We start from the raw sequence: 8,837 nt of genomic DNA, 5'->3' as shown, positions 1-8,837 counted from the left end.
ATGTTTCAGTTTTTTGTCACTTTAATGTGAAAGTTTAGTAGGAAAAAAAAAAAACCTGGGATAAAAGACTTCATGGGTTTTGGCTCATAAACCTGTACAAAAACATGTGACCGTTTTCCATGAGTTTTTGCTGTACCGCTAGAACAGGGGTGGGCAACTCCAGGCCTCGAGGGACGGTGTCCTGCAGGTTTTAGATGTGTCCTTGATCCAACACAGCTGATTCAGTAGTTCTCCAGAGGCCTGGCAATGAACTAATCATTTGATTCAGGTGTGTTGACCCAGGGTGATATCTAAAACCTGCAGGACACCGGCCCTCGAGGCCTGGAGTTGCCCACCTCTGCACTAGAACAAACATCCTTCCCTTACTAGATTGTTCTGTTAAATCACGAGCCTCATGAAGACAAAATTGTGCATTACTTTACAAAGTAAAGAGTTGGAAATCATTAATCATCTCACAGTTCCTCAGCTTCTGAGGATACAACCCCCCTTTGGCTGGGAACCAACCTACAGCTGTCTAATAATAATAATATATCACATCGATTGCTGGGACGTTTTTCAGATTACTGATCACTGGCTTTAATATTGCAGTGACACTTCTTTTTTCTTTCAATTTAAAGAACTTTTAAGCAGATAATCTGTCTAAAGAAACACACCAAACCAGGAATTTAAACTTTCTTTCCCTCCTTCACTAATCTTGGCCCTTCACATTTGTCTCCTGGCCTCCTAGAGAGCTCCAGCCCCCTATGTTGGAAACCACTGAAGTAAAGTGTATAGAAAGAAGTTGGTAGTGGTTCCTTGGTCATTTTAAACGCCTTGTGCTGATAATTCAGAGCATCCTCGCACCTCATCGGGGACTCTGCTGTAGACCTTCCTCCTCCTCCCCCTCTTTTACACGGACGCGCCCTCCCCTTCAGCGCAGCGGATGAGCGCGCCGTGGATGCTCGCTGGAGTACAGAGCTGCAACGAGGACGGGAGGAGAACACTGACCGGCAGCGGGGGAGCGACATCGGGACTCTTCTTTTCTTTGAAAAACTAAAAGATAAAACAAAGGAAAACTTTGGAATTTCCGGTGCAAACTTGAAACTTGTGAGGTCGGAGGACGAACTGTGGGGTCAGCATGACATCTCTGATGAACTCTGCGTGCTTGCTCTTCTTGCCTGTTGCTCTGCTTCTGAGTGAGTACTGAAATTTAAGTGACTATGTCGCAACTTGTGTGCGCGAACAGTGTAAAAACTTGAGCATTGCATTTGGGAGAATTTTGAGTAATTCGAGAGGGGATTCGAGACTCTGTGCGTAACAGGACGGCACACGTCCTGACTTTTTAGAGCTTTAGATTAATGATCTTAGGTGATGTGGATGTATGTAGATGTTAAGCTGTTAGAGTTCTCTGTATGCCTCGTGTCTGATCTTAAATGAGGGGGTCCCGTAGCCTTAACTCGCTCATCTCGAGCATCCAGCAGAGCATGTGCTGCAGCTGCGGGAGCGATCTGCTCAGAGAGAGCTCGCAGCCGAAAGCTTGAATTAGTGCTGCTTAGTGAGAGTATTTTTCCCACAGCTGGATAAGGGTTCGTTACGCAAACTCACATCGTGCAATGAGTGAGGTCTGGGTGCATCTCTCCATTTCTTTCCACCCATTTAGTCCCCTTAGCTCAATCGGGTTACTTGTAAAGTAATGCAACGGTAGATATTTAAGATAAATAATAGTTCCCATGTTGTAAAGTGAGACATGTGCAAAGACTTTTAAGTACATTAATTGGGAAAATATTAATTCAAAGCGGCTATACTAGAATTTGTTAAGGAAATTGCAAAGATTGGTAAAACAGAATTGTCCTTAATGCAACATATGCTATCTTTTATTCAGCATTACTTGTCATGTATATTTAATAAATTACAATCCACAGTTTGTAAAAAGACATATTACAGCTGTTTTCAAACCCTGATTGGGAAAATAGGTGGATTATCCCTTTAAAGGGGGGCAAAAGTGATGTCTTTGAATTAAAGCTCTAAAATGTTTTAATGGACTACAGAAGGTCAGCTTCATCAGCGATTTTTAAAGCTCTTTTATAAATGTCTGGCTTGGACTAAATATAAATGCTGCTTCTCTTTTTCCTCTTTCAGAAAAATAATTAATAGTTAGATTTTTGTTGTGAGAGCAAAATTTCATTCACCTATTCTGAATACACGTTCTGTATATGTGTTTTGTTGTGTGGACCACAGAACTGAGTCAGACCGCTTCCTCTTTTCAGTCCAACAATAAAACGTTTTTAGGAGCTATAATTCAGACACTGTTGATCTAAATATAGCTCTCGATGTGCACACACCTTCTCTTTTTGCAAACTTATGATCATCATCATCATCTTTATCAGCCTTGATCATCTCACGCTGCTGCTGATGTCAGAGAAAAATAAAGACCAGGAGGCGGATGGGATGAGGTTCCCGTGGGAGTGTAACACAGTGGGGTAAAAGGGACAAAAAAAGTCCCACCGATGGGGATAAATGATAAATGAATCCCATCTGTCCCCTTACTCTGCTCAGTGGAGTCTCTGGAGACTCCATTCAGCCCTGCATACTAGCTTACCTGACCAGGAATTACTTCTATGTTGCTGCTGCTGCTGTCTGTCAAACTGCCTCCGCAGTCACTCAGTGTGTGTCACAGCTCATTCATGTTACTACAAGGGGACAGAATCAGCTCATTATATATTTATATGGTAGGATTTTTTTTTTTTATACTTGCAATTGCATTATCTATGAGCAGAGCTTCCAGGCCCGGCACCTTTGACTCACACTGTCTTACACATGCAACCAATTATGTTGCAAACTATTTTTGAAATATGTTTTTGCATGAACATTACACATATTGTAGCAACCTAACAATCTACAGGGTTTTATCTAACCTGCATGGTATTTTTAGTTTGTTGTGCACCTTTACACAGCCCACGGTGCTGTGTCATCCACCGGTGTAGAAAGTCTTCTCAGTGTCTCCAGGAAGCCTCTGCCGGGAGAGTTTCACAACATTTATACTAATATTTTTCACACGAAATACGGCAAGCTTTGATAGCCAAATGTAGACACAAAAAGGCTTTGACTGGCAGCAACACTGGATTGCAGTGTACTTCAAGCACTGGCACTTTTCTATGTCTGGATCAAGAGATTCTGACGTGTATCTAGAAGCTATGTGATGATAACTGAAATATCTGAAAGCTGTGGATACAAAATAGTACAGAAGTTTCTGAAACAAATACCTGAAGTTGTACAAAAGCTTTTATTATCTGCATTAACTACTGCAATCACATGCCAAAATGTGTGCTGAATTATTTTTTTAAGCCTTGGTCACTGCTTGTGTCCATGTGTTTTCAGTTTAGAGTATCCTCACTCAAATCATGATCTCACTAAGAAATGGAAAAACAGTGTTTAGTTCCGTCCCATCTGCTTTAATGACAAATAAAGTGCATAGCAGCTCCATAATATTGCAACAAGTGTGCCCAAACAGCTCGACAAGAGGCAAAAATTACTGTTTTTCTTAATTACATTCAGCCATATGTAGGCAACAAGATATTTAGTTGCTTTGTAGCTACAGGAAACAGCAAAACATCTTTACAACTGTAGAGACAGCCTAACCAGGGTACTGGCTCATAACAAGGTGCTGATAAGATGCTATAATGCCAGTCAGAAAAAAGTGCAGTGATGTAATACCTGATTTAGATCATTGTAATACATAAGAGAAGAAAAAATGTGAGTATGAAGCCACGTTTTTAAAGATATGGACGTATAACAACGATCATTTCATTACACTTCAGTTTTTCTGCTAGGAAACACTGAGTCACAGTAGCATGAGCATGAACGCAATGTTCATGCTCATGCTACTGTGACATGTACAAATCAACTAAACACTGTTACAACTCCTAATGCAAATGGACTTTCATAGACTGTATATTGAAGATGTCTGTAGACAATGCATTCTGTTTAATGCCCAGCAGGGGGCAACCTCTCTAGGAGCAAAAAGAAGTCTGTACAGTTTATCAGGAAATGACAGCTCATTTTGTTCTATGACGTCAACAAACACATTCCTGATGAGTCAGTTACTGGTTTCATGTTTTATTTACTATAATATGATGTTCATATTGTAAATTATAGTCACCAAAAGAATAAAAAAGGAGGATAAAGTGGTATTATTAGTTAGAGTGGGCCCCAACTTCTGATAGACAGGTTGCTACAGAATGACCAGTGACCTTGCAGGACACATGTGAAATGCTAAACTGGACTTCACAGTGACTATGTACATCTTTCATATACAGTACATACACCACAAAAATGTCAGATGTAGCAAAAATTATACTTAATATTTTATTTCTTCTTTCAAAAATTGTCAATAAGCACTCCAGTTTAAAAAGAAATAAACTTTCTAGCAAATATTTAATAGTTCTGGCTTTACAGGTCCTTCAAGATGTGTTGCAATGAAATACAGGTGTACATTTACTCAGCTTCAAGTCTGAAAAAAGGCTTACCTTTCCTTTTATTTCAGAACACACACAAAACCTGCTCCCTAATTTTTCTTACAGTTTATTTAATGTGCCAGTTAGCGTGTCTTTAGCACACCTACAATTTACTGTTGTGATTGAAAGTGCCAACGAGAAGTTTTGGTAAGAGCGTGAACAGGTAAAACCTCATCTCAAAACAAGTAGAAGGAGTCAGCTTTAATACGATAAACAGCATTGTTAGAATGCACACAGTGTCTTCTGTTTGTCTGCACTCAGAAAGCTTCAAAAGTCAGGACCAGAGAGGGGGAGAGGTTTCCCCTGGGTGCAGAGCTCCTCTCTGCGTCATCAGCGCTCCAATATTCACATTAAAAGCTGTCCATAGGCAAGAGGGAGATTATATTTGGCTTTTAATTGTTCTCCTCTGGAAACACTTCTTAACTCGCTCCCTCACTCTCCAAGTTCCCTCTTGGTGGGTCGACTCGAGCATTTTCTGTTTTTTGTCACTGCAGTACTGACACATGAAGTGGAATATTCCTCATTAAAATACATTTAAAAGTATCTTGAAAAATTGCCGGTGCCTGCCATTCGTCCTTCCTTCCTTCATAGCCCCATTTCCTTCATCCTTCTCTTCATTCACTCCTTACTTCTAGCAAACCTCACTTCTCCGTTTCCGCCTTGCATGTCTTCGCAGTCATTTTGATCTCTATGCTGTCCCCCCAATCTCTTCTTCTTCTTTTTTTTTTTTTTTTTAATTTCAGGCTTGCTCTATCTCTCGTGTCTACCCTTCCTGCTTCTTTAATCACCCTCCCCCCACCCCAACCATTCCTCCATCCTCTCTCTGTCCTTTCGCATTAGGGATTCACCAATATTGATAAATCTGATCCCAAGAATCCTGCGTCACATTTTTCAAATCAAAGCAAAGCCATTTCTAGAATTTTTTTTCAGAAGTTTTAAAATATACATCATGTACCCCACTGTTTGATTTGGTCTCATAAGATCAAAAGCAAAGAAACATCACAGAAACTATTGCTTTCATTTACTTACATTGAGGCCTCTGGAATGGACATATTCAGGGATGTGTGGCTAGCTTGTCCTCTTGTATCTTCTTTCTCATAATTTGAGAAATATGTATGTCAGTCCATTTTTTGGTCTTACTCTACATCCAAAACCATCCATTCCATCCACCTCTCACTTCCCACATTGACTACTGATGAGTAAATGCAGTGTTAAATCTGATGTCATTTGTTTCTAACCTTCCCCCTACACTGACTGCTACCAGCTCACCTGGGCATGCTTGTTTGGCTGTCTTTGTGAGGACATTCATGGACATTTCCTTGATTGTTACCCGCAAGTTTAACTATTTTAACTAAAACATAATACTAACTTTAACTAATATCAAGTTTTAACCTTCAAACCACAATTTAAAAAATGTTTTAACTGTTATTTTTCTCAAGAGATGTTTCTATTCACTTTTTCCTTTGCCAGGTTTCTTGTGACAAATGACTTTAGTAACTCACTCATGTTGTTTAAGCACCTCTGGAGAAAGCTGTAACCCAAAATCTTCACAGCACTGAACAGGCAGAATCACTTTATCAGTGTGTGTTGTGTATATATCCTTACATCCTTATAGAAGAACACTGGAAAGTTGTTGCTACAAAACTAATGTTGATTTATTAAATGGGAACTGAATAAGTGTGTGAACACAAAGAACTCAGACAGTCTTGTTCGGCACTACGCAACTAGTCGCAAGAATGCAGTGTGAATGTGTGAAAATGTTAGTAAGCATGGACAAAAGTGCTTGTATGAATGGGTGTGACCCGGAACCAGTTCATTTACCAGTTCCTATCTACGTCATCCCAAATTGGAGCTTGAACACACAAAAGCTCTAACTAAGAAGTAAGTTTATGTTATGTAACCAAAAAAGAAAATGACCAATCAGAGAGAGAGAAACAGCAAGAGAAGGAAAACAAGCTTAAAAATTAATCCGGCCAGGTGAGGTGAATCTGCCACCTGGGTTAGGCTCTCTCAAACATTCACGCACCTCCAAAGCTGATTATTATGACACTGACGCAGGTTTGGTCCATACACCCACCCTCCCTTCCCTCCGCCACTGCCACCATACTGTAAATCACAAGTAACGCAACTAAATAATTCACAAGCACTTAATCTGTCCAAAGTCTATAGCAAACACGCGGAACACAAAAAGACACGCACACACAAGCACGCAAGCATTTGTGTCCTTTGTGATCTTCACCAGGTGGGTTGTTGGTGTAGGTGTGAGGGTGTTTGTGTAGCCAAAAAGTGAAAGTTTGTGTGTACTCCCTACAAGAATTGGATTAAGACCATTTAAACAAGCTTTGTGCATTTGTGTGAGTTTCTCTAACAAATCCAAGTAATGAAGTACCAGCCAAGCATGACTCCTTTCTCCTTATCCCCAAATATGCCTGAGCATGAATATTCATGGTCACACACATACATACGGTTTGTAAGAGCTGTATTGCATCGTGCTCAAGCACACTCACTCACACACACATCCAAACTACAAAGGAGTAACTATTCCTTATTGTAATCACTCAATTGAAATTCATCCCCCACTCTGACTGTGGTCATGTGTGGGACTCATGTAATGGGTGGACGCAGATGGAAGTATTGTAATAGATATTGCCCCCCCCCCTCCATAATTTCATGCGTTCTTATCATTGTTATGTTATGAATTCAGTTCTTTATTACTATTTCTGACACATACTGTGCTCACTGGCAATCCAGCTAGGATATTCTGATGAATGATGATTCCCACGGGTGGTGCTCATGCAGGCACTGAATCAGGCAGCTTTGGGGTCCTGTGTGTTCTACTGCACAGATAGCCTGCAGAGTGCAGCTACGTTGAACTGAAGTGCTTGTGTTTTGTATTTGCAGTTTCAAATGAGCAAGTAAAGAGAACGATTCTGAACTCATGCACGCCTGGAAGTGTCATTTGTCCAAGTGTGCAACGCATGCGTGCTGATATGTGGCAGCTAAAACTGAAGTTTTTAATCTGATAGCATATGTTTGAGCTTTTGTTAGCCTTATATTTGTTTCATGGAGACCTTACCCATAACCACCACACACAGAAATTTCAGCTTTTAAGTGGCTGTTACCACATGAGACTGAAGCAAGTACCAAACTGCAATAATGAGCCATGAGTGCTAACTCCAAAATCAAGTTTTCTCATGAAATTTATATTCATTCATATTTCTTATTGTATATTATTGTATTTTTCCCATTGTAATGCCACTTTTCTAATCCTTATGCTTGTGGTTGTTTTATAAAAATTCTGTAAGTAATCAGCCAATAGGTCTTATAGAGACTTAATAATTTTGAGTTCATTTTATCTATGGCTTGTTGTTGGGCTCATTATATTAGGGAGTGCGATTTCCATTTTTTGTGTTTTTTAAGTAAATACTTTTTTATTTTTTTAATGGTTTCCACTTTTAATGCACTCTGTATGTAATAGTGTGCACAAACTATCATTCCTACCACTAACATACCAATCATGTTGTCAACAAAAGCTATGTCCTCCAATCAGATTTGATGTGCGACTCATCTTGGCTTCAACTGGAGGAGATAATATTGAACATAAAGGCATTTTGTACAGCCTTGATGATTCTGCTTGAGCTTAAACTTTGTCTTATAAGGACTTTTTGTTCCAAAAGGCAAGCTGATCCCCAAAGTGTGACTGTGTTAACAAATTAACGCTCTCACACGAGTCACACAGGTACCCACACAGAGAGAAAGAGGAGAACAATGGGTGTCCAAGGTCAGTGGAGCTTCTTTTTTTATCCTGTAGTGTGCATCCACACACACACACACACACACACACACACACACACACACACACACACACACACACACACACACACACACACACACACACACAACCTTCAATTTTAATGATTGATTAAAAAAAAGGTTTTTTTGTGATGAAAATTGAATAAAAACTAATACATGATGACAAAATCTATGATGTTTTCATCAACGGAAAAAAACTAGCTGACAATATTCTGGACAGACGAGATCCAATCAGACGTAATCTCTTTGTGCAGTAAAGTTAGACATTTAATTTTTTACATTTTCTTTGCAAATGGTATAATTCGTTCCTGTACTCCTTGCTTGTTCCTGTACTCAATGAGCTCGTCAATAGCTTCAATGCTAACATGTTAAATGTAATGGACACTATTGCTCCCATTAAGGTGAAGGTTATCTCTGGAAGGAAAAAGTCTCCATGGAGAAACTCCACACTGGTGAAAAATGAAAAAAGAGAGTGTAGGAAAGCTGAGCGCAGATGGAGAAAAACAAACCTCCAGGTTCATTATGACATTT

The 8,837-nt window shown here is 39.7% G+C and overlaps 1 protein-coding gene across 1 annotated transcript in view; it reads left to right on the top strand.

Annotated features, from left to right (window-relative positions):
• The first annotated feature begins 967 nt into the window (after positions 1–967).
• nrn1la (neuritin 1-like a) overlaps positions 968–8,837 on the top strand; it is a 114,656-nt gene continuing 106,786 nt past the window's right edge. The window contains exon 1 of the mRNA XM_082540543.1: positions 968–1,175. Within this exon, the coding sequence (XP_082396669.1) occupies positions 1,118–1,175 (58 nt within the window). The 5' untranslated portion in view covers positions 968–1,117. The remainder of the gene's footprint in view (positions 1,176–8,837) is intronic.

The sequence above is a fragment of the Aulonocara stuartgranti genome (genome assembly GCF_965226115.1).
Source record: "Aulonocara stuartgranti genome assembly, chromosome: 7".
Taxonomy (NCBI): Eukaryota; Metazoa; Chordata; class Actinopteri; order Cichliformes; family Cichlidae; genus Aulonocara; species Aulonocara stuartgranti.
The sequence above is the reverse complement of the archived record's forward strand: the minus strand, read 5'-3'. Positions and strand labels throughout refer to the sequence as shown.